We start from the raw sequence: 27,056 nt of genomic DNA, 5'->3' as shown, positions 1-27,056 counted from the left end.
TTCCAGATACAGTGGAGCTCCAGATCCAAACAACTGTTATGCCAGTACCAGTTCAGCACCGAGTATGTCTCGTAGCGGCAGAATTACCTCCCTGCCGGCTCGTTACAAATACAGATGACAATGACTTCGACTTTATTTAGCAAAGACAAATGATTAATCTCAAAGGAAAGGAGATGTCGTGATAATAGTTATCCCGTGAGGAAACATCCGGGGTTTTATGTAGTCAATTCGCTTTTGCGTTTTGGACTGGCCGACAGCGCCATTTTCTTTATGTTTAGTAAATACTGTGTCATCAAATTACAAAAGTGTCTAGTGTTAGTCGGCTGTAGAGACGCAGCACCATACAACCTGGTCGAGGATGTGTGCGTCTCGCACCGACACTTTCTTGGATACCAAACAACTCAACATGTTTCGCCGAGACACAGCCCAGAGCTGGTCCATTTCCGTTATCATCACATCCACGTTTTCGTTGAACAGTTCATTTTCCTCTGTTAACTCATTAATATATCTCTCATTTCTACGTACTTTTTCTGTCACAGCATTGGTATCTTCCTGAAGCCTGTTGATGTTTTGTATCAAGGATTGATAGGAAGTTTGTATTTGTTGTGAAATCTGTTGAGTAACAGAGTCTCCAATACCACACAGTTCGGTGTCTACGGTACAGATAAACGTGGACTGAGACTGCTCCTTGCTTGAAAGATAAGTAAAGAGAACAGCAAGAGTGGAAGATATACTTTTGAATAGTAGGTTGTTTTGACACATGGGTGGGGTGGTCGTCACCACTTGTTGCCAGGTGTTCAGACACAGGTATGTCCAGGATCGAGATCGCCATTAATGCACAGTTATTCGTCTTCTGGTCCGCTGTATAGGAAGCATGAATCGTCTGTGATTTAGTTCGACATCTCCAGCAAACATCAGGAGACTTGACACGATGACAGCAAGTAATACACATTGTGAGCTCTTAGTATTCATCTTCCACTGTATGACTGCGGCAGTCTCAATTACTGTCCATGTTGGGATGTAAACTACTGATGTTGGTGCAAATGTTATTTATTTGTACTATCGAAAATTCTTTCTTTTTTTCAGACTAAAGTTCATGAAGTGTTAATTATGATGGCTGCTGTTGTTCCTCTTGAAAAAGGCTCAGGCCTACTTAATAAAAAATTATAATCTTGGAATCTTAAAGCTAAGGTGAAGAAATGACAGCAGACATTGTAGCTTTACCTACTTAGATCACACTAACGATTGACTTGGTGGATTTTGGCAAGTCAAAATGAAGATTTTATTATTAGCAGAATTTAATGACCGGTTGGTTTACACAATCAACACGAGCTTACCTCACTGTGGCCATTACATTTTATTGTAACTTCTGTCCACCTTTACCAAATACTACACCCCCACGTTCACGTTTTTCGTTTTCACGAACTTAAAGAAAAGTTAAAACTGTCGAAGAGATATTCTGTTTTACTTCTGCTAAACCCCAGCCGTGTTGCTGAAGCAGAAGACCTCATCATAAAGCTATTCTTAGTAACACCAAAGATATTGAATAAGATAATACTACTACTCTATTACTAATAGTATTTAGTATCTTTGGTAACACTTATTGTTGCTGCTTGCGCAGAAACCCATCCTTTGATCTCTGCTTTGCCGCTGTCTCTCCTTCTAACGTCTCTGCATTCTCCAGTATATAAAACACTCATTTCTGCGAGATAGATTGGAGTTGTACAGTAACAAGCTTGTTGGCCTCACACCAGAGACCTGCCGAGCGCACTAACCTATAAAATACGGACACACCCCGACAACACAACAACAATGAAAATGACGAAGTAATATTAATAGTAATTGTATTACCATCTTGTAATTTTTATTCTTCATTTTTCTTAAAGTATAAAACTAATCCTTCTGGTTTTTGGGGGTTTCAGGTCGACCATGCAAATGTGGAGAAGAATGCACAACAAGTCGAAAATACATTTTCGCTGATATTCCCCGTAAAGGTAAATTCGAGTCGTTAACGGCGTGGTTTTGGTATTCTTGACAATCAGTAAAATGATCTTATTTCTCACACTATCTTGTATTGTTTTGTGTGTTTCGTAATCTGTGAACAAAGAAGAATATTTATGAACAGGCGATATTTACCAATGATGTTTTGCTTGCACTCTAACTCACTTGTATTTATATAAACGTAATATCAATGAACATAGATTTTAGAGATGTGTCAGCATCTATTTTTTTCTCGGTTGCAGTAAACGTCGCAATAGGTAAACCATCAAAGGCAAGTACAATTAAAAAAATAGACAATGATGATTCATGCCTTGCCAATGATGGCTACTTATCAACATCAGAACTCACCACATGTATGTCTACTGCTGAAGGAGATCCTAACCCTTTCTGGGAAGTCGACCTGGGTGGAAACTATGAAATTGCTGGAATCAACATCGACTTTGACGATGACAAAAGTGAGCAATGTCGTTTCTGGCGTTAATACATTCTTTTTTTTCTCTCTCTCTTCTCTCTCTCTCTCACTCTCTCACTCTCTCACTCTCTCACTCAAGACTCTAGTCTTCTGTTTAACGTGCTCGACTCCAAATCGACTCGTGGGCCGTAAGTGTCTCCTGACAGGTGATAACAGTCCTCAGTCTTCAGCGAACACGATGATAGAATTTACCTACCGGGATGTCTACCTCGGCGTCTTTTTCACTTGCGGAGAGCCACTTTCAGTTTGTTGCCCAAACAGTTATCTCTCTTGTTGTACCTCTGACATACATTATGTAGAAAAGAACTTAAATGTAATTGTGGTTGATAGGATTGTTTTTGCAGGCTGCTGGCTTTCAAACTGTCGAATCGACTCCAAACCCTTTTTTTTTTTTGATTCTGTGTCTTTATTTGATCGCTTCATTAAGTGAGCTCCTGTCTGATGCAACTTTATTATTAGGGATTTGATTTGCAAGAAACAGGCAAACAGTTTTAAATACCAGCTAATGACACAAGAAATCGTAGTTTGTCACTTTAACAAAGCAAAGTCAACGTGCACAGAAGACTTTTTTGGTCTTTGTACTAAAACCATATAGCAAAGTGTTTTTATGCACGTTATCCAATAATATAGAAGTGTTATATACGTACGTTATAGAAGATGATATCAAAAATGTACATTTGTATAGCACTTTACCACAATAAAGGCCCTAATCTCAGTACTAATCCGTTTACACAACAAATAGCATTATCAGTAGAAGCTACACAATAAATAAAACAGTGAAAAGTATACATGAAATATGACAGTAACTTACGGCTTTCATGAAAGCTCAAGCGCACGATTTGTTTTCTTTTATGATCGAGTTTATTTCATTTAAAAATAATATTCCCCAACATGTGAATACATAATAATGCATAATTTGCAAAATAAATGCATTAAAACATCGGCATTCTCATCTGCTCCCAGTAAAGTAGAACTCAGAGGTAAAGTACCGACTACACAGTAATGCAACTGTTTTAGTGATCAGTAGATATAAACAAGCATGGTCTATTTAATGTGCTTATAATTCAAGTACCTTACCGAAGAAAACATAACTGCAAACAATAGTATACATCTACATATAACATTTTTTGTGGTGTATTGCGCTGGGGATAAATGCGTACGCGTGTGTGTGTGTGTGTGTTTGTGTGTGTGTGTTTCCTATTTTTACAGTGAACTTGAAGTCAGGAATTAGCATTTTATTGGATGGTAAAGAGATTTTTGTTACCAATGATGAAACAACTGATCCAGCTTATATTCCCAACAATAGGAGAAGAAATTGGACTGGACAAGTTTTGAAGCTGCAGAGAAAAGGTCCTCGTAAAGATCCACTAATGATATGCGAAGTTGAAGTGTTTAGTAAGTACAATGTCTCCATTAAGCAAAATTAAATTATGATCAGTACGTGTGAAGTAGGAAAGAGAGTGAAAAAAAGAGCGGAGAGCTTCTACCCCAAGAAAATAAAAATTATTTTGTAGTAGTGATTACCTTATCCACACCAGCGCCATCTTAAAACCAGAACGAGGCCTCATAGACCTTTTCAAAGCTAAACAAGCCTCTCATCAGCTCAACACATACGTAAAAAACTTGTGTTTTCATCTCCCCAGTCTTTAGGTTCAAAGCTTGCTTTTTTTTTTTTTTTTGGTGCTCCTTGCAAATGAAAGGAAGTAGAGTCTATCAGCTAGAATGCTAGATAATATCTGTCATCATTTGTACAGAACACACAAGAAAGCCAGTGTTATTGGACGTTGTGAAGCTTTCAGACATTCTTACTCGTAACCATCAGGCCTCGTTTTGGAAAACCGGAAGTGCCGCTCGTAAATAAGTTCCATTGCGGGCCACACCGCACTCGGGTTTGCTCAGCTCTTCAAGTGGACGCCATGCCGCGCTGACCATCTTGTCATCCGCTTAGGGTCAACCTACAGTTAGCAAATCTTTACCTCTTTCAGTTTGCACAGATCTCTCAGATTGAAGCCGAGCGAGCGTGGAAAAAATCATAATATAAGATTCATTAACAAATCTTTATAGAGAGTGAACACTAGGTCATCAGTGCAAATTAACAGTCTCAAGAAGCAGCATGCTAAAGTTTACATTTAAAGGCCAATTCTGCCAACTAACTGTTTTCCATTGTAAACTTTCTCGGCTCCACCGCTCGCCTCTCGTCACAATCCGTTCTATAAGCTTTTATAAAATCCTACAATTTTTCAAGTTTTAACTTTGGATTAGTTAGAGATGTTATGTGGTGGCAGCTTTCACCACTTTTGCATCACCTGGGGCAGAAGCCTGTCGATATAGACATCCCCTTGCCAGCGTTACCATTGTTTTCTTGTATCGCAACCCTAACCAAGTCCTGCAATCTTGCAAAAGACAAAGGCGAAAGAACTATAGGAACATCAAACTATTTCGCTCACAAAGCATCTTTTTATATCAGTGAAAACCTTCATAACTATTATCGTGCATCATTATATGATTTTAAGTTAATTTTATTTCGTCTTGCATTCGCTTAAATCAGAGCGAAACAACGAGAAGACTAAATAATGTATAAATAAAACTCGTTTGCATAAAATATTGAAAGATTCGTTTCTGTTGATTATTAAAAAAACTGTTTGAATGTAAACCAGATTGTCTTGAGTGTGGTAAATCTTTGTTGTTTTGTCACCCATATTTTTCATATTGTTTAATACACATAAGTGTTTCTTGCCTTTCTGATAATGATAGATTGCCTGCCAGGATTTTTTGGCTATGAATGCGAAGGAATCTGCGAGAAACCAGTTTGCGACAATGCGAGATTTTGCAGCCGTATAGATGGGTCATGCCAAGAGACGGGTAAGAACTTACGTAACACGTCAATTTGGTTGGCTGTCACCGTGTGATTGTACCATGTCGTGTACTATTATCAGTATAAATGAAATTGTTTCCATGCCACTGTAGAGCCTGGATTTTGTAAATTACGTAATAAATAAGGAGTATGGGAAATGTAATCAAACTACACAACTGTCAGCTTAATCAGCCTGCCAGGCAAAATCAAGCTTCATAATGGCATTGAACACACTGCCCAAGAAATGCTAGCTGAAGACTAGCAAACAAACTTCAGAGCATCTAGGGGTTCATTTGAGCATTCTAACGGTAGTATTGTGAAAAACATCTACAGCACCAGAGGGATCTCTACCACAACCTCACCTTCACAAAGGCGCTTGATAATGTCCGAGAAGTTGCGCCATGTGAAGTCAAAAATCGTCTAAGAGGGGCTTGGTCAAGTTATGGAAGGGCTGGAAGAACTTAAATAGTGCAGTTTTATGACGACAAAGGGAACTGTCGTGAACTCCGGGTAATGAGCATGCGAAGATGGTCAGAGGTCGCGATTGCCGCTGCCTCGGGCTGATTACACTCTCGACATCTCTATCAAATCACTCCGACATTTACGTGCGTACACTTACACTAAATTGCTAATTACTCTTTAATGAACTCGTGAGCCCCCCAGTCAGCTTAACCCTAATCAACAACACAAGGCAATTTATTTTAATGAGCAAAGTTATTAATCATCGAGAGTATTTTCAAACAATTACACAATGAAGCAATCCTAACTATGGTCGTTTTTTCTAGGTGTCCCTTTATTTCACCATCCCTAGTTCAGATAACGTGCTGTGTTTTAGGTGTAGCGCGGACTTCTATAATTAACGGGTGTAATCAGACCGTTGCTCTGTCCTTCTGTGAGAGATCCCCTGCAGCGACGACTACCGTCTCGCATTCCAGCCTGACTCTGCGTCATGTCCGTCGTGACGTACGCGGTCCGCGGTCATAGTCCTACTGATTGCAGAGGAGATAAACGGTGGTGAGACTTCTTGGACCTTTGTCCACCCGACGGTCCAGTGCCGCCAAATGCCGTCTACTCAGTCCTCGACATAACTCACCGCTAACACATCCCCACAGTTACCAGTTTCACCTTCTGACAGTCTGCTTACCATCGCGTCCGCCTGTCACCTAGAGAGAGTAGAAGTTGCGACACGAACACTATTGCCCTAAACTAGTTATCACCTTACAGGAACCTTCTTTCACATATGTGAGGATGTGGTCAACCGTTACTCCTGTCACCTGCACTGTTCCTCAGAACATCATGCGAGAAGCCCACCATAACCACCACATTTTATTTTCATCGGTTAGGCTAATATGTATGTAAACCACGCTTTTCAAAGAACATAAATCTGATGACGGCGAACTACAAGACCAGCAGACGACAGCGGGCGATGGTTAACAATTCTCTCTGTTGCCTGCGCTGTTCAACACCTCCCAGGAAAACATCATGTTACAAAGTGTTTACAACTACCGCTGCGTAAACCCGTGAGAAGCCATCATGAAACTTTCTCTTTTGTCAGAAGACATCGACCTAATCAGCAGACAGCAACAGCGAATCACGAGATCTCACAAAGAGCGCAAATGCAAAGAGATGGAGGCAAGAGCTAAGTCGCGGTTGACATCAACGGGTACGGCAAAGACGGACCTACAGTAACAAATGTCATGAATAAATAGCGAGGTCAGCAGATTAAAGTCTTGTAAGCTTCCTTTTCCAATTAAAGTAGCTGCGCGGCAAAAATTCGCATCAGGATCGCAACAGGATTTGACACAAAAACAGCATCAGGTTGATCCCAAAATACAAGTTGCACAAACCCTTCGTAGTAGAGGCGGCTTTGGGGGTGGCGACTTGGGCAACCGCGCATGAGGGTTGCCCTACGATAGGAGATTCTTCTGTCGTCGTCGACTCATCTCACAAAAATTTCGGGCCTCACAGATGAAATCGCCAAGGGCTTCGTATACTGCTAATGCTGCCTCTGTTCGCAATCTCCGTTCTGCTGTACGACTGCTTGTTGACTTCAAAAGACAAATCTAGGCATTCGACATCAAGGGCTTCGGAAAATTTCTCCGTAATCTCCAACATGGAACACAAGATAAATGAGTTTGAACGGACAGCAGTCGTCACTTATGCGGGGTGCCAGGAACCCCCTTCTTGCAACAGTGAAATGATAAATGACCAAAGTGAGAATCCCAATTGAAAATGTTAGCTCGTGATATTGGCTGATTTACCCCGAAAGCCTAAAACTAAGCTCAGAAGAATATTTGGTGAAAACGTTAAGGTTTACACAATCTAAGCTTACTAGACACGTTTTCGATCTCGTTGACCGTCTTTAAAAAAACAGGTGATAGCAGAAAACTTATCGTTATTAAAATATTTTCATAAAAAGTCAAATTTGATTGAAGCATGAAAAAACTTACAAGAAAGTATAGTCTTCCTGTTCATTCAATACTTTAATGTGATAATTATTTGTTTCTAGTTGAAGTTAAAGAGACCAGTGACTGTTCTCCGTTGATCCTTGTAGCGGGTTATGTCGTTGGCTTTCTCATCATCTCACTCTTCATCTTTGCTGCAAAGTAAGTGTTATTTTACCATAATGTGCCGTGATATGCGCAAGTCACATATAAAATACCCGAATCTCGTATCAAATGCCCGAGACACGAATGTAAAGCAGCGAGCGTTGTCCTGTTTTATCAGACATGTACGATGACTTGTTATGTATGAAAATAACGATACGTTAAATTCTAACTGCTAACATCACTGAATGTCACAGCCAACGAAAAGCCTTTAAGCATATATTATGAATGACATTTTAGCGTATGTTTGCTGCTAAAGATAACACTGACACAGCTGGCACTGACACTGTCGCACCACATGACACACTGAAGTGAAACGGCAGCAACACTTAGGAGGATGGCGATTTCGCAACGAAGCATGAACGATTATCGTAGTGTACGGAAAAAAAACAATTTTCCTGTGAGAAAAGTACAGTCCACATTCAAATACTTATTCACAAATTCAAACTGCCAAGCTTGGTAATAATCCTTAAATACACCTGAAACATTTTTGATATTCAAATGTTATTCACCTGTAATGGGAATATTGTAATTTTTCCAAAGTGGGTTAGACTTTGCTCGCTGTGCTCAGTTATTCAGAGTTAAAATTAAATCCAAGAAAGCATATAATGGAAACGTTGAAATAACTGTGCACGGTTAATATACCTTATCTATTTTTTCAGAGTTATTCCGTACAAAAAGAAGTCTAAACCTAAAGCTGGTAAGTACTGCGGCTACGTTATTACAGATGTTTTGTTTGCTCATTTGAAAGTAAACATCAATATATAAATATACAAATCAGCGACTACTGTATGCATGTGGTGGAGCACAGCTCACTTCGTCTTGTGAGTCTAGCATGCGGGGATAGGTACCTGACTCCAAACAGCGGTGGGGATAATAGGGCATCGAGGGAGAGGACGTTGAGGCGCATCCCACAAAAGTCTTGTCAGCAGTGCAAACTTACATGGCAAAAATGATGGAAAAGTGTATTAAACTCGAGGGTTTGACTTTCAAAGGGAAACCATATAGTTTGTTATTTAGAATTGAAATAAATTGCTTGTACCACCAGTCCCGTTACTTTTCAGACACATCTCGTGTGTGTGTGTGTGTGTGTGTCCTTTTTCCATTGGTGATGATTGCTTGTCATTGTCTTCCTTTAATCGGTGCATGGGTCATCTCAGTTTTGTATCCCAATCCACATCTATGATAATATTCAAAGATAATAATGAGCAAGACTATTAACTGAACATTTATCTGTGAAGAAGAGAATCCCAATAATCAAAGTTTGACCATGCAATGAAGCGCGTTAACGAGATGCACGTGACTGTGTGCGACAAAGACCGCGTATGAGGACTTGTGTGTAGGGGCATTGAAATGTTGTGAATGCAGCAGCTTATCACATACATTAGCATCAGGGCTTTGGTAAATTTCCTCAGGTTCAAAGTACTTTTGGTAAATCATCACTCCTTTGTTCACACGTATTCGGTATTTTGTCAAAACATTATCTGGCACTTGTGTTTTGTGATAAGTTGTGGAGCTAACGTTTCAGATGTTTTATGTCAACATTTTGTCCTTTTCTTATAAACAGTGAAGAAGGAAGCTGAAGGTGATAAAGAAGAGGAAAAAACTGAAGGGGAAGGATCTGGATCTGGAGGTGATAAAGTAGAAGAATTGGAAGCTGAAGGTGATAAAGTAGAGCAAGAAGCGGAAGCTGAAGGTGAAGTTCAAAACGAAGCTAACAGTGAAATCGAAGAGAGAGAAACTCAGGTGTAAGGGGGATGACAGAGACGTGTTAATTTTACGTTTAATGAGGTTAAATTAAACTGTTTGTTTGTCTAATTAGCTATCAATAGTATATATATATATAAATGCTTCAAATGAAAAGACAATATTTATTGTTAATACATTAACTTCGGTTTATTTCTGGTCACTGAGAGTTCCTCATATTTTTTAAACAATGTAGATGATGTCCAGATTTGACCATATTGTCACAAAAAAAACATTTTATACGCATACATAAGGAACAAGTTTGATGTGTATGTATGAACAACAGTGAAAGGCAGCTATTTCCAAACTAATACATCTATGACAAATTTGCTATGCAAGTTGCAAGGGAGTGAACTAAGTTATTATACCTATAAAGTTGGAAAGTGCAGCTTCGAATATATGTTTACAGAAATAGTTTAGGTACTTGGAAATGCTCCAAACAGATGTATTTGACATCTCTTAAGAAGTCAGAATGAGAATGCCTGAGAGAAGAGCCCCGAAAAAAAAAAGGAAATCAGAAGCAAACACACAGACATGCACACTTCCATTTCCAATGCTACGAGAGAAAAAATTCTTGCTGTTTTGAATTTGTGATTATAAGATTGTTGAAATAGTTGAATTAAGTGGATTATTGAATTCATTTACAGTTTCATAAGTTTTGTGACATTTATGTTGTTGAAAGGTTGAAAACGTTAAAATAAATGTCTTTCATTGTAACGTTTGTAAGAGCTTTGTTTTGCCACGAAAGTGTTGTTTGAGAATGTATACCTTGAAAGATTTCTAAAGAACTTATATAGTAGTGGTGGTGGTTGAAGTACAGGAACATGTTAATTGACTCCAGTGTGTAATAACATCAAAACTGCTCTAACAGCATGTCATTTGTCAGAAAAAACCCTCTTTCCAATAATTTTCTCTCATCTACCTCAAACATAATGAAGATCGTAAATAATTTCGTTGAACACATCTCTAGTCCGACATAATAAACTGGACATAAATAATAGTTCAATAATGTTTGAAGCAGACCGTCGAAGAACAGAAACTAGACAAGCTGACGATATCTTAACGATGTTTGCGTGCTTCTTGTCTTATAACATGTGCCGCTATTTTTTCTCTTGTGCTCGCAACAAATGCACTTTAAAGACTGCAAGCGAGTCGACTGGATGTCGTTGGTGTTTTGACAAATAACTCGACGATGACGTTTTAGAACTGGGTACCAGCCCTCGAGACGTCGTTTGTATTATTGACGATGTGGAGAACAGCGTTGTTATCGACACTGATCGTTGTTTGCACGGTCTTCTCAGGTCTTTGTAGATGTTTACCTCACGGAAAACTTGCAGGTCTTCGTATATACTGCACGATAGGTTATTACTGACGTCACGTGGTAGGGAGAACAATGCTGCTGCTGCTGATGGTTGTAGTAATGGATCATTACTTAACCCTTTTACTAAAAATGGACGATTGGTTGCAATAAAAAATTACAGAAGTTGGAGAATAATGTGTTTATTTTATGATAGGTCGCCTCCATAAAAAAAGTTTTAGGAAATCATTGCTGTTTGAAAGGAATGATACAAATAATCAAATGAAAACATTATGCGGCAGAATGCTGGAGTTTCGATTTTACCGAACTAAAAATCATCTAAATGTCTAAATTTCTTTATTTGAAATACTCTCTAATGAAAATTTTTTTTGTGTCAAGTTTTTGAGCAATGCTTCTTTTGTTATGTAAACATTAAGCATGCGTCAATATGCGTGCATATGTGTGATGCTATCAAGGTATTTAAATCAGTTTGTCGATGATGTAAGCTATTGACACTCAGCTAATTTCATTATAGTGTACTGATTGCCCTGCTGATAACTTGCAACAGACTTTCATCTCCTGATGTGCGATGGCTGGTCAAGTCGACGAAGACTGTAAGCGTGCGTCTCTATTTTCTATGTGTGTAAAAGAAAGAGAGAGAGAGAGAGAGAGAGAGAGAGAGAGAATTGAAAATTGAATTGAATTATTTATTTGATGGGAGACCAGGTAAGAGATGGACCCCGTGTTTGCCGTGTGAAAGGACGTGGTCCACCTCTTCGTTGATTGAAAGAGAGAAGATGAGTGGGCTTGCTAAACATCCCTGGTGAACTCCAGCTGGACAGTTGAAGAGATCAGAATACTTGGAGCCTGCTCGCACGCATGCTTGCACTGACCTGTACATAGCTTTCAGCATTTCAGTCATTTATTTAGAAACCTTCATCTTTGCGCATCACCGACCATAACTTTTCTCTGTCCACCGAGTGGAGGCCCCGTTTGTAGTCAACGAAAGCAACGTATGATTTCTGTCTGCGCTTAAAACATCTGTAGATTATAGATACTAGTGAGTATATGTGTTCTGTTATTGAATAGCCTTGTCTGAAGCCAGCCTGTTCTTCACTTAACTTATTTTCCTCTTCTGTCCTCTTGTATAGCCTCTTATTGAGAATTGCAGTGAAAGTCTTGCTAATGACACTCGGTAACGACACTGGCCGATAGTTGGCCGGGTTGTTGGTGTCTCCTTTTTTGTGGATGGGGACGGATGCTGAGCGTCCCCAGATAACCGGAAAGTATTGCTGATTAAATAGTTTATTTAATTAAGTGTTTGGTCATGAAAGGGCACTATATTGCCAGAATCGTCATTGAACACAAACAAAGACACCGTGGAGCACAATTCAATTAAAAGACGACCAAAATAGTTTGTTTCTGTGTCTTGTGATTGTCTTTGGTTTTCGTTCTGCTGTGTAAACCATCTTGGGTCAGCCTCAGACGTGTCCTCCTGTGAACTGTTCTGCCATTGACTGGTGCGTGCGTTTAGGTCTCCACATAGAATAATCTGACAATTTTGTTCTGTATCCTGTAGATCGAGTAGAAACTCTTCTAGCAAAGAGATATTGCTATTCTGTGTCTTGGTCTTATAGAAGGTGAACCATATGGTGGTATGTATGTGCATAAAAGGATAACGTCCTGTGGATGATTGAGTAAGGTGCCTGGAATTTTTACACATATAGTATTGTCTGTGTCGGTCTTCATGTTTGAAACAAATCTTGAAAAGTCTTTTCGTATGAGTAGAAGGATACCACCTGAGCTGTGGCCTGGGTGAGATGTTTTAAGGCCGGTACATGGAGAACCATGAAATTGTTAAAGTAGCTGGAGAAGTCAAATAAATGGCTTGTAAATGTCTCTGTTCAAAAGCATACATCAAACGACGTGATAAAGTCAACAAAATCAAACTCACAGAGTTTTTGTATCAGAACCTTCCACGTTCCAACACAGAAAGGTTAGTGTTTTCTGTGGACTAGTGAGGCTGGGACCAGGGCACATCCCTAGCTACGGTCCGTTTCTTGTCTTCTCGTGTGTCCAGACCGAGTGGTGATGGGAGACCGCTGGAACATTTCTGTGAGGATCGGCTGGGACCTGTTGCTAGAGTGGCCTCTCTCGATGCTTCGGTCTCTCGTTCGCACGTGGTTGTCTCCTCTCCGTTGGACAGGGGAGACTCCTAGTTGTCTCTCTTGACTTGGTTCTAACTGAGAGATATGGGGACAGTGGAGGTAAGTCCGCACAGGCATCTCCAGTCTCTTCTCTCCGAGTTTCATGACTTCGATGGATATTCAGGCTGGAGGCTTCTTGCGATCTTGTATCACTACGTCGTTCTTCAATGTGAAGTTTTCCATTCTTATAATAGCCAAATCTTCCTTCTTTTTTTACTCGGTCTAGTTCTGCTCTCTGTCTTTTTGTTATGGCGGCAGAGACTTTAATCCCGTTATTCCTGAGGGAGTTTTTCTGTTCAGAATTTTGTAACACTGCCACCTTATCTTCCCATTTGTAAAAGCGTAGTCCCACTCTGTGTGCCCGCTCAATATTATCTGTTGTCCAGTCTTTTGTTTTCGAGAGATCCTTTAGGATTTCCACAATCTTTTGTGCACACTCCCTATAGTCCCCTTTGCCCGACTCTCTGACACCTATGAATTTCACATTGTTTCTTCTGGAAAAATTCTCTAAGGAATCCATTTCCTTCTCTAGTTCGTTCATAGGTGAGTTGGAGTGCGTGTCCCTTGTATATAGATTGTTTATGTCCCGAGAATTTTGGTCAAGTGTGAGTTTTAATTCACTCAAATCAGCTGAGCTATTTTTGTTCAGTTCGGTGTTGATTATCATCTAACTTTTTTGAAAATCGAAGTTTTCACCTTGTGTTTTTAGTTGTTCCGCCATTTTTCCCCCAATCTTTCTAAGAATTTGTTGAAGGTCAGTTCGTCCATAGGTCCTGGATTTAGTTCAACATCTCCGCACCTCTCTATCAGTGAGATAAAATAGAGAAGAATAACACAGCGGATAACACTATTTCGTGTCTTGAGTCTCTTAATTTGTTGCCTCGCAATGTCGGCCTTTTTCGTAGAATAATCATCAAGACCGGGCTAAAAAGTCTGGATCGCGTCCGCCGGCATATTCCACAGAGGGAGAGAAAGGATTACAATGATACTCACTATTCTTTATTAGACGCAGCTCGAGCCTTTACTGATACAGGTGTGAAAATATATTAGCACTCGAAAAGCAGGTCCATTCAAACCTCGAAGTCAAGACTTGCAACAAAGAAAATGGTAATTTTTAAGTAAAATGTTGAATGTTTTGTTATTCTTGTTAACTTATATGATTTGCAGGAAAATTGATAGTTTCAATTTTCTTTGGCACACATTTGTAGTCTATAATTACATCCACACACAAATATATATATACACAGATCAAACTGATATTTGCAGTCAATTCTTGCAAGACTGATAGTTCTCTGCCACGTGACACTAAATCCGTTTGTGGATAACATCACGTTTCTTTAGAATCTTATTGATGTATATGCAGCAATCTAATGGTCATTCTTGTGACCATCATTTAGTACATAATTTTGTTTGCTCTTCCCCAGAGTTTTCAAGTCCCTCCACATCGTCGGCAAACTTCTACCCGTCAACACCACTGTGCATGGACAGCCGGGAAACTTTTAGAATGCAAAAAAAGAAAAAGAGCCAGCAAAGGAGACGAAGAGCAGCAACTCACGAAAAATATTTGAAATAAAAAACAGCAGTGTCTATACTACGCCAACAAAAAATAGGATTACAACTGGAAACAATAGAACTACAAAGGAAAAACTTGAACTGGAAGTCTGGCTGCTGTCACTACTGGCTACTGTGTCCACCCACAGTACCCACCTTAAAGTCCACCCCTAGCTTGCTGGGGCCGTATGCAAGAAGCTCCGTTAGCCAATCGTTGCGATAGAGCCTTTCGGTCCGAAAGCTATCACAGCGATAGTCTCCCCACTAAGCTGGTATGCAGGGACACTCCATAGAACTCCACTAGCTTTCGGCGCGGTAAGGCAGTTCTATAAATAGCTTCTGGGGAGGCCCGATTTTCATGGGTTACTGCGCAAGTATTTGTTTTGAAATTAGCGTGTTACCTTTTCCTCCTCGACTGTGTCGTAGTTGCAGGAAAATGGAAACGAAACGTCTACGAAAATCCAATTTCAGTGAAATGGAAGTAAAAATTTTGTTACACGAGATATCTATGAAATTGGAATTCTTTCATGCTCTTTCTCTTATAAAGTGAGGAAGCAAAAAAGAAAAAAAGAAATTTGGAAAAACATCGCTGCCAAGGTGTCGGCATGGGGGTGGCCGTTCTGACGGTAGCAGAAATAAAAGACAAATGGGGTCTCCTGAAGTGAACAACGCTTCAAAATAAAAAAAGAAGAAGAAAAGGGACGCAAATAAAACAGGTGGAGGCAAGGGAATGTCACCACCTAAATACGAAGAGACTGTTGTTGCGATCCTTGGCAACAACACTGGTTTTGCAGGTATGTGACTCACTAACTGGCTATAAAAGTATTTATGAAAGTAAATGACAGAATAACTATGTTTATAGCTTACCTATGTACTGGGTACTTATTTATATTTTTAATGAATTTTTAATACTATAATAAAATGTGATTATGTTTGCAAAGCAGCTTGATGTAGGGAGCGGAGCAGTGAACATATGCTTTCGATGTTTAAATCAGACTTATATTTGTTAATTATACACGATTTACATTCTTGGTAAATGGTGACACAGCACCACAGGGTGAAAATGGGTTGGTTTAACCTTGCTTAAATGTAACCATTATTTTGTTCTTATTTATTGTTTGTACATTAGCTATTTGCTTATTGATAAATGTTCAAATTAAGTACATTTTTTTAAAACATGTTTTTTCACCAAGGAATGCTGCAGATTCGTTTGTGGCAGGACTAGATGCAACCCATCCTTCAGTCTGATGAAGAGAAGGAGGTAAGCAGGCTGAATGAATTCATGTTTCATGGTGGCTCTACTGGAAAGTTAGTGCGCAATGCTGCCAACTGAACAAATAAAAGACAATATCTTAAAATTTACATAGCGAAATTTATTTTACACTCAAACAGCCATAATCACACATTTTAAAACAAAAGCAAAATGAAATGTCAAAATATTGCTGGGATTTTGCAGTGACCGAGGAAATAACTCAAAGTGCGAGACCCCTGACAACAGAATCTGCACCCTGCCTAGACAACAGTTTGGTCAAGACTTGCAACAAAGAAAATGGTAAGTTTTATTTTAAGTAAAATGTTGAATGTTTTGTTATTCTAGTTAACTTATATGATTTGCAGGAAAATCGACAGTTGGGGAGTTCCGAACTCAGGGTTTTTCGTGTTTTTCTTTGGGATGTTTTCGCTCTCGTAGACGTTTTAAAGGTAAATAGACTGCAGGTTCAAAGAGAAAGGTTGCCAGGTGAATCGGGTCAAAGTGTGTTCGTCCTTTTGCAACGTGTACACTCCCAGTTTTCCTGGCACTAACGGTCCCATAAGTCACTGCACGTGTCGCATGCCCGATGTCTGTGATAATACAACCGTCATTGCATGGTCCCCACATGAAAATAAAAATGAAAATTTTATCCATTCTATATATCATTGCACAGTAAAACAAATCACATGCGTATGACAATGATGTCTTGGCAAAAAAAAAAAACATTTTAATGTGCAGATGCTATACAGCACTGTAAAACCATTTATATGTGCTCAACATACCGATGCGGGACACGCGATGACTCAAGTAATAAAAATTTAGTTGTCCAGATAAAATTTCCTAACTGCCATAAACTTCTCAAACTATCAAAGGTTTTATTGCTAAATTTTCTATCAGCCGCCATCTGGAGAAAAGTCGTTGATATGTTAAGCGATATTAATAGATGGTGTTTCTTATAGAAGTGGCACGTTGAACTATTGCTGTCAAGACACCTGGTACCATCCGTGATAGTTAACAGGATACAGGATGCTTGTAAAGCAGGATACCCACCACGTGGTTAGGCTCTCCATGCTTAACATTATCAGACCTTGCCTATGGACTGCATAGAATGAGAGTGATAAATAATGGATTTAAAAAAACACACACATACACTTTCTCTTTATCTCTCTTTTCATACGCACACCAACACACACTTCAATGAGAATTAAGTTGCTTTAATTCCTGTCCTTTCTTTTTCTTTTAAAAATCCGCTGTGTAGACAGGTGTCACAACTGAAGATAGGAACTTTTTTTTTTGTCTCTCTCTCGTCTACACTACTGCTATGAAGGTAACCAGCACTATACAAGATGGGAAAGACTATCTCTATATCTCTGTTTTTCATTTTGAATAAATTCAACAAAGTCAGTGGTACCATTACTGGTTTCATCTTTTGTGGCAGGGTTCTCAAAAGGGTCTGTGTGACCCGCCTTATGGTCCGACTTGCAGTGCTTGGATGAACTCCAATTAGTTTTCCTTTAGTCTTGGATTATTGCATAATACAGAGAAGTTAAAATATAAAAGAGTGATGGCCAATCTTAGAAACATCTGCTGATCGTCTCTTTACTCTTCCTATAACCAAAAATAAAATATATGGACACAGTATTTTTAGTTATCGTGCAGCGAAAAAATGGAACTGTCTCCCTTTCCATGTCCTAGCGCTATTGCATCCTTTGAACATGAACTGAAAACACACCTCTTCAGTAAACATTACTCCTGACACACTTTCACATCATGCTGTTAACGCGTTAAGAGCGTGCTCCTTAAGAGTGTGAGTAAGCGCTTTACAAAATCCCATTGTTGTTGTTGTTGTTGTTGTTGTTGTTGTTGTTGTTGTTACTACTACTAAAGGACACACGCCTCCCAAACGAACTGGACCACGAGAAATGACAGCAAAGAACAGTGACAAGACTGGTCCTAGCGGTGGATGTGTTTGTGTGTCTGTCTGTGTTTCTACGCGCATGTGAGATTTGAATCGATGGTATCGCTTGTCTGCGAAAGCTTGAAGCTGTCGTCACAGATATTTCAGATAAATGCAAACACATTAGTTTCAGCTGGAGCTTCTTTACTCGAGCCGTTACCATGTGGCGATTTGCATTTGTGCTCTGGCTTCTTGTAGGTTTTGGTGTCAATGGTGGTAAGTAAAATAAGCAATAATTACAACAAGAGATACTAAATGCATATAGCACAGTTTATTCTAATTTTAAGGATTTGTGATTATAAGATTTAAACGCTAGCCACATAAAATATATGTAGCAGGTATCCTCCTGTTTAAAAGAAGTCGTCTGTAGCAGACGGGCTAAGCTGGTCTGACACTTAGTGTGGACAACGACATATACATCTGCTGTGAAGGAACTGTTAACACGACTGTGGGACCCAGACATGTTTTGACATTAAGTCAGCCTACGATCTCTTCAAAAGTTGAAAAAAGAGGAGGTTTACGAAAGTTAGGTGCTTCTTCTTCAGGCTGTGTGTGTGTGAATGAAAGAGAGAGAGATCAAGAAAGGTGTTCACGCGTGTTTGTGTGTGTGTCTCTGTGTGTTAGTGCGTGTCCTAATCTTGAAGTAGACATTGATGCCATTTTCCGTCTTTCGCTCGGTGTTATTAAAATGTTGCTAAAAGGTTTTTCTGAAAATCTCTTTTTCGGATTTATTTCTTGATTGTCTGTTTGTTTCGGGTGTGATGTGATTATATATAATTATATTGTGTCCAAAGGATGGAGAGAAGTAACGTGGCTTTGGAGCAGATTTTCTGACGTCAACTTACAGTACTGCAAACTGAAATTTTGTTTTCGTCATCGAATTTTGATGACATCCAGGACTCAAGTACTTGCTGAAATTGCTTTTATTTGTAGAAACTTGCTGGCATGTCATAATAAAGAACGTCTGTTCATGAATGAATTTTTGCTTACGATTTTTTCAGCAGAGTGCAAAAACAAGAATTTACTGCAATCTTAAACAATCAGACAATTACAGTCATGTTAGTCTTCACAATACCTAATCTAGAATGTCAATTTTTCATTTTTGAAACTTAAAATATTATTTAAAAAACAACTAATCACTACTAAAATCAAACATACAAGCTGAAAAAGTTTCATCAGCATCGTAGTCACTGATTTATTTTGTGCCTGAAACAATGGAGAAAGCGACCCACGTCGATTCCACAATTCGACTGTTCCTGCAATTTTATTTGTCAGTTCTAGAATATCGTGTCTTCTAAATCTACATTTAGAACAGCTCATCAGACATTTTTCTGCCCACTTTTTTTTAAGTCTCGTGTTCAACAAGAAGACAATGCTTTCCTAAAGGGAAAATATTTGTCTTACACCTATTGGCTATTCGCGTTCAAGTCCCTGTCTCGAGATAAAGAAATAAAAGCCTTCTGAGCTTACAAAATTTTGGAAAAACACTTTATTTCAAAGATTTAACTGGTCCTAAGGCAGCAGTTTTTTTAAAGCTGATGGCACAAAAATAAAAAAACCGAAAAAGAAAGAAAAAAGTTAGAAGAAGACTATAAAAGGTGTTTTCTCCAGAGGTACTCATAAGATTAAAATGCTTGAAGTTGTATATAGTTGATACTAAAGCAAAGAAGATAATATCAATAATATTATTAAATAAAGAATAAAACGTTTGAAATAAAAATAATTTTAAACGTTTTTAAGTAAATTTTTTTAAAGAAAAGGTACTAAAAAGGGTAAAATATTTTTTCCTTTAGTCTTGGATTATTGCATAATACAGAGAAGATAAATATAAAAGTGTGATGGCCACTCTTACAAACATTGAAAAAAAATATTCTTAGGGTAGCAACTCGTAGACAAATCGCAGATTTTACCCCCCTCTCCTTTGTTTTCTACACTGGCTTCCCATCCGTTGTGGCATCCAGTACAAACTGTCCGTGCTGTGCTTTCAATTCTTTAATGGCAACTGTCCTGATTATTTCTCTGAACGGCTCTTCACTTACATCCCAGCTAGACAACTTCACTCCGCATCTGCTGATCGTCTCTTTACTCTTCCTATCACCAAAACAATAACATATGGACACAGGATTTTTAGCTATCGTGCAGCAAAACAATGGAACTGTCTCCCTTTCCATGTCCGCCACCTACCAACTGTTGAATCCTTTAAACGTGAACTGAAAACACACATCTTCGTAAACATTACACCTGACTACCTTTCACATCATACTGTTTACGCGTTAAGAGCGTGCTCCTTAAGAGTTTGAGTATGCGCTTTACATTACATTGTTGTTGTTGTTGTTGTTGTTGTTGTTGTTGTTACTAAAGGACAGACGCCTCCCAAAATGACTGGACCATGAGAGATGACAGCAAAGAACAGTGACAAGCCTGGTCCTAGCGGTGGATGTGTTTGTGTGTCTGCGTGTGTTTCCACGCGCATGTGAGATTTGAATCGATGACTGCGAAAGCTTGAAACTGTCGTCACAGATGTTTGAGATATTTTTGCACAAAATTTGAACGTGGTCTGTATTAGATGCAAACACATTAGTTTCAGTTGGAGCTTCTTGACTAGAGCAGTTACCATGTGGTGAATTGCATCTCTGTTCTGGCTTCTTGTAGGCTTTGGTGGTAAGTAAAATAAGTAATACTTAAAATAAGAGATAATAAATGCATATAACATGGTTTATTCTAATTTTAAGGATTTGTGATTATAAGATTTAAACGCCAGCCTCATAAAATATATGTAACAGTACCAGGTATTCTCCTTGTTTAAAAGAAGTCGTCTGTAGCAGACGGGCTAAGCTGGTCTGATACTTAGTGTGGACAACGACATATACATCTGCTGTGAAGGAACTGTTAACACGCCTGTGGGACCTAGACATGTTTTGACATCCGGTCAACATACGAACTCTTCAAAAGTTGAAAAAAGAGGAGTTTTACTAAAGTTTGGTGCTTCTTCAGGCTTAATAAGGTTTTAGTCCGTTATAAGTTGAAAAGAACTGTAAGAATAAATATAAAAATATAAGCACACGGCGGCATATGTCACACATTGTCTATATGTGACCCTCCACGACGAAATGAGTCTTAGGTCGCGTGGAGCAGTTTTGTGCAGTTTGACTTTTCATTAAAAATGGATTCCTTGGTTCTTAAACTATTAGAAAAATATAATGCTATCCTAAAGTAAACGTTCGAAATCGACTTTAAATATGTTTTAATCGAGGTACCCTACCGCGATCTGTACATATTTCAGACGAAACTCAAACTCTGTTTTGAAACTGTTTCCCTGCCATAACCCTGTCGTGTTATTTCTTGCCAGAAAGACCAGAGTCTGTATATTCAACTTCTTTAAGGAACGATTCAAATATTAACTGATCAAAAGATGTGACTGCAAAAGTTTAGGAGTAAACAAACCTGGTCGGCCATCTTGACGATAATCTTTGAACCCGCTTTTTTTCAAAATGGCCGCCACCATAGTGTCACACTTCAAACTGTTATAATTCACTCAATTTTAGGACTAGAAGAACAAGCTTTGTATCAAAAGAATGTTCAGAACCTCTACTGTTCAAACATATGCAATTTTGCAAATCGGAAATCTCCGACTTTAGACTCGTTTCGTCGTGGAGGGTCACATATAAAACTTATTGATGCTTTTTAAATAGGAGGACGATGATGATTATATATAATTTTCAAGAACCGAATACTTTTTAATTTATGACCTATTGTTAAGTTTGCAATTATTTTTCTTATTTCTTGACCACACCTTCCTGACGCCTGGATGATCACTGGAGCTGGAAAGCAAGAAATAATGTTGTTTTGTGAAGTCGTCACTAATTAGTATCCTGGACCTTCTCTTTGTTTTCTTCTTTAGCAGACCACCATTTCAGAAACTGATTGAGATAAGAAGCTAACAACAATCAGCTTAAATATGTGTGATCTATTAATGTTACGTCGAACATACAACACATTCGGATTACTTAAAAGAAACATAATAATCGATATAAAAATAATACTAATGATAATCATAACGATGATAATGATTCATGATTGATAAATGATGGATGGTTCATAGATGATAATAAATGATGATGGACGATGGATAATGTATGTTGGATAATTAATGATGATAGATGTTGAATGATGGATTTTGTCATGTAGGAAGATATTGGAATGTATGGATAAGAAAACCAAATGAAAAGGACGCCGGTACTGACGCCAATGCGCACATCGTCTTTATTTACCCTGATGGCACACAATCCAAGTCTTTTGTTTTGGAAAATTGGTTTTCGAACGACCATGAGCAAAATTCCGTAGACCAATTCGAAATATTCAACGTTGATAACAACAAGGACGTCTGCGCTATCAGACTCTATCATGATAACAGTGGCTATTCCGCTGGCTGGTATGTCGAAAAGGTAAATAAACATTTTTGACACTAAGCCCTTATGCAGCGTTTAGGTAGTCATCATTCTCATATGTACTGAGTTGTTCTCATTTCAGATTCCAGTTCATTTATAAACATCCAAAAATGAATGTACGGAAATGGCTTAAAGAATGCTGTAGATGTCATAAAAACGTCTTGAAAGTGAAGATTATAGATAATAGATAATACAACAGTTAAACTGTTCCCTAGTGCAGACTATCAGAATGCAGAAAAAGTTGAAGATAAACAAATCCTCCCTTGACTAGTACCAGTTCAAGAACAGTATACTGATCGTTGGGAGAAAACAGCTAAATAGACACAGAAACTGTCAACTCCTCTCTATCTTCATCGATGGCAAGAAAGTGCAAGTTTGTGTTGTTCTTCCTGTGTGCAATGTCGTCTGCGAGCTGCAGATTGTGTTTGGGTCTCTCGAGCGATTTACAGGGAGGAGATGTTTCTCAAATTATATTCTACGACAAAATGCTGAACAGCACGGGGAAAAGGACTTCCATTGACGGAAACCCACCGTTGTCTACAAGTTTGTTGTACAGAGCTCGTGGAGCTTTGTATTTTATTGTAGAAAATATAAAAGAAACAACAAACTACATTAAGATTGATCACACACCACTGACACTTCATCTGAGGTTGAGCATCTGGACCGTGTTACAGTCGCCGGCTCTCTCACGAGCAACACACACACACGACGTCCGTACGCGTTCTTTCAACACAAAACAACGATTGGCTGAGGCTGTCACATGATGTGAATAAGTTGCTGGAATGGCTCAGGACTTACAGATTACAAAACACACATGCATAAATAAAAGCTCGCCCCTGCACAATACTTTATCTGCGACACACAGCTAACGATACATACAATGTTTATCTCCGGTGAACTTCCCCGATCAATCACACTTAGTGAAATAACTCTTAATCCTATTCTCAACTCTTATCATCTATGAATGGAAAAAACAGACCTATAGGAGTTCTGTTGGTCAACACAAAGTTTCAATTGTATTATCTCATTGATAATCGCACCAACAGTCGTTGAGTGCTTCACTTACAGTTTCTTGGCGACACGAAGCCCACGGTACACCGTCCACACACAGCTGGGTGACACTGAAGGTGATCGAGGATTCCACTAGATGTAATCCTCGATCACAAGAGCTCTAACACAATTTCCCACACACAGAGAAAACAAAAACAAAAAAAACCTTGGGTAGGCAAGGAATTTTTTCTGGCGTGCACGCTCACATTAACACTCTAACCTCTTTCCACTCTCATGTCCGTCAACGCCGTCTGCTTCTTCGATATTTTTTTTTGCTCCCTTTTCTCGCTGACACTCTCACCCATTCTCCATTATATGTTATTTACAATTGCAATTTACGAACAGACAAGGGATTAGATAGGTAAAGATAGGTGTATATAAACTGTATCAGTTTAAATGTTTGTGGCTGCTGTACGTGGTATACTTTCTTAACGTGCTGACCACAAATTGTTGTTTTTATATTGTTGTCTTACTAGGTGTGGATAAAAACTGGAGCAATAGCAAATAATCTCGTATTTGATTGCAACTGTTGGGTCCACACAGAAGAAGAAGAGAGGAAATCAAAGCATATAATACAGCGCACGCCACCGTGTAGCGCAGGTAAGTGTGTCCTCTGTACTGATTGCTACACAAATCAAAACACATAGACATAATCTACTACAGGTATTAGGAGTGGCCATTGCAACATTTCTTGCATATCCTGGAGGTCTTTTTCTAACCCTAACTCCAACCCTTTTGTCACCCACTACAGGTACCTTGTAATGAATGATCAACGTGGCAATGGTAGACAGCGGATGACAAGGTACACTTCCAATCATTACTTTATCATCTAGGACACTTCTAGACATTCTAATTACACAAAGAGCTGTGGAGCAAGATTGTTCTAAATGTTTGAAAGTCGAATTGCATGAAAAGCGTTACAGTACTACAAATTGTAATATCTGATCGAAAGTGAAGTTGACTTTGAGAAAGATATGAGAAATGGCATTTTATTTTGAGTTTAACGCCTGTAGATGTGTGTGCGTGTCCTTACCTTGAAGGATACATTGATGCCATTTTCCGTCTTTCGCTCGGTGTTATAAAATACTGCTAAAAGATGTTTTTAGAAATCGCTTTTTTGAGCTATATATCTTTATTGTCTGTTTGTTTCGGGTGTGATGTGATTATATATAATTATATTGTGTCCAAAGGATGGAGAGAAGTAACGTGGCTTTGGAGCAGATGTCCTGAGGTCAACTTACAGTACTGCAAACTGAAATTTTGTTTTCGTCGTCGAAACTCTGAAGGCATCCAGGACTCAAATACTTGCTGAAATTGCTTTTATTTGTAGAAACTTGCTGGCATGTCATAATAAAGAACGTCTGTTCATGCATGAATTTGACTTACGAATTTTTCAGGGGAGTGTGAAAACAAGAATTTGCTGCAATCTTAAAACGATTTGACAATTAGACAAACACAAACAGCGTCGGAAAAAAACAAAAACAAAATCAAAGGAAAAAAACGAAAACAAAAAAAGGAACAACAACAAAAGAAAACTAAAAAGGCAAATAAGGAAACAAAAGAATTTGTAAATTCCTGGTACTGACTGGACACGGGGAGAAATTATTATTTTCCAATTAATCTCTGGGTTTATTTCATGTCCGCCAACTTTTTTTTCCACTTTAAAAAAAATTCTGCGTTATTCAAACGAGGCGACATGGTTAAGTTTATAAAGTCGATTAACATAAACTAACTTAATCCATCTTAGCTGTAATTATCAAAGCAATAGTTAAATACTATGCCAAAAATGCAAGTTGAAGTAATCTGAATTAGTAATATAATTACTTAGGTCGGATGTCATCGAGACCTGAAAAGGTTGCCGGACTGTATCAGATGGCTGCTGAGAGCGCGATCAGAGTAACAATCTGAAAAATATAGTCGGTAAGACAAAACGAATGGAAGCTGCCCTTCCTGTGATGGGACATTTAAGCCACCTCTGTGTACAGACAGTTTGTAGACAGACACTCGTATACTTCAGACACTGATATCGTCATCATAATCATCATCATCATCGTCATCTAAGACACTGTTTCTTAACCTTGTTTGAGGTACCGAACCCACAAGTTTCAAATGCACATTCACCGAACCCTTCTTTAGTGTCATCACCAATTGCGGGTGTGTCTTGACCTCCGTGGTGGAGGCTCCGCCAAATTAACCCGTGAGACCGACTTACCTAACCCCTAGGGTTCGATCGAACCCCGGTTAAAAAACACTGATCTAAGAGATGAATGTTCTTCTTTTCTTGAGCCTCAGTAGAAAGCGCTAATTTTTGTTTACTCAGAGAGTGATGTTGATAACTAAGCTTCGAGGTTCAGTAAGTTACATTAATAGAGATGTGACTAAAGTCTTGTATAAAAGCACTGCTGCGACCACCAGAAAGACAGAGTTGATAACGTTGAGGGCCTGGTCAAAAAAATACTTGTGTACACAGAATGTGATGCTAGATACTACAGTGACAGCTGCAGTCAGATGTGTGACAGTGTCGTAATGACACCACGTGTGATCCCGATAATGGCACCTGTTTGTGTGGCTGCTCAGAGGGCTATAAGGAGGATCTCTGTCATTGTAAGTTATACAAAAAGTAAAAAAAAAAAAAAAGTTTGATATGGTAATCGTTTTGGAACACAAAAAAACAACTACTGACTAAAAGTTGTGTACTCATACTCACCCCCACCCAAAATCAAAAAAACAAAACAAAAACCAGTCTAGAGCAGTTGCAAGCAAACACATTTAAAAGACACAGTCTTAGTGCACCATCAAAATTATGTGAAGATGGTAATTAAATCAGTACATGGATACACCATCAGAATAATTATCAACATGTTGCATAGTAAGTGAAGCAACAAGGATCGCGTTTCCGGAGCAAAAGTTTTGTATTGACAATAGTAAATGTGAATCACTGACAATACAATTTCTCACACTTTCTATCGCTAACACAGTATTAACTCTCTCTACCACATTGCTTAACCCCTAGTATCATCATTCACTCTGCAGTTGCTCTTTAAAAAAAAATAAAGTAGGAAGGGTTGGGCACGGGTCAATCCGTGACAGACATTACTTGTGTTATCGTCTAACACGCGGATCCCTGTGTGTGAGAGAGAGAGACAAATGAACAATAAACAATGAACAAATATTTTGTGCAAGAGATAGAAAACATTGATATTTGCTGTTTTCTCCACGTCACTGAGTGCAGTTCACAAGTATATGTAATAACTTACTGTCATATATCGAAATATCAAAATGACCCTTGCAAGAAAAAAGGTTCCCCATCCCTGATCTACATGAGAGATTGCTTGATTTTAAGTTTCCCATGATGCACAGCCGCATCCTTATCTTGTAACTAGCACTTGTACTCTCGAGATTTTTGTAACTGAACACATTTCCAGAGTATTATAGACCATTGTGATTAACTAGTGGATGAACTATTTTTGGAGTTTTAGTCCATGCAAAGTATGAAAAAACACGGAAACATAATTAACCCCGACCTTACATTTCTTCCTCGCTCCCTTAGTGTTTCATTTTTCCTTTAAAAAGATTGTTTGCTGTAACATGGAGTAAAATTTGTTTGCTAATCCA

The 27,056-nt window shown here is 38.7% G+C and overlaps 2 protein-coding genes and 1 long non-coding RNA gene across 7 annotated transcripts in view; all 3 read left to right on the top strand.

The window, feature by feature from the left end:
- LOC112572669 (multiple epidermal growth factor-like domains protein 6) overlaps positions 1-10,396 on the top strand; it is a 33,766-nt gene extending 23,370 nt beyond the window's left edge. For all 4 annotated transcript variants that reach the window (XM_025252463.1, XM_025252462.1, XM_025252464.1 and 1 more), the window contains 7 exons: positions 1,923-1,994; positions 2,244-2,456; positions 3,683-3,868; positions 5,228-5,335; positions 7,837-7,933; positions 8,596-8,633; positions 9,501-10,396. In XM_025252463.1, the coding sequence (XP_025108248.1) occupies positions 1,923-1,994; positions 2,244-2,456; positions 3,683-3,868; positions 5,228-5,335; positions 7,837-7,933; positions 8,596-8,633; positions 9,501-9,685 (899 nt within the window). In that variant the 3' untranslated portion in view covers positions 9,686-10,396. The remainder of the gene's footprint in view (positions 1-1,922; positions 1,995-2,243; positions 2,457-3,682; positions 3,869-5,227; positions 5,336-7,836; positions 7,934-8,595; positions 8,634-9,500) is intronic.
- The window catches only part of LOC112572661 (receptor-type tyrosine-protein phosphatase kappa-like), a 503,329-nt gene that overhangs the window by 112,938 nt on the left and 363,335 nt on the right, over positions 1-27,056 (top strand). The window lies entirely within an intron of this gene.
- On the top strand, positions 20,507-24,813 carry LOC112572709. The gene is made up of 5 exons (XR_003101054.1): positions 20,507-20,604; positions 22,132-22,388; positions 23,918-24,041; positions 24,193-24,243; positions 24,632-24,813. It is a non-coding gene; the product is annotated as an uncharacterized LOC112572709 (long non-coding RNA).

The sequence above is a fragment of the Pomacea canaliculata genome, linkage group LG9 (genome assembly GCF_003073045.1).
Source record: "Pomacea canaliculata isolate SZHN2017 linkage group LG9, ASM307304v1, whole genome shotgun sequence".
Classification (NCBI taxonomy): Eukaryota; Metazoa; Mollusca; class Gastropoda; order Architaenioglossa; family Ampullariidae; genus Pomacea; species Pomacea canaliculata.
This window is presented reverse-complemented; position numbering and strand designations above follow the sequence as displayed.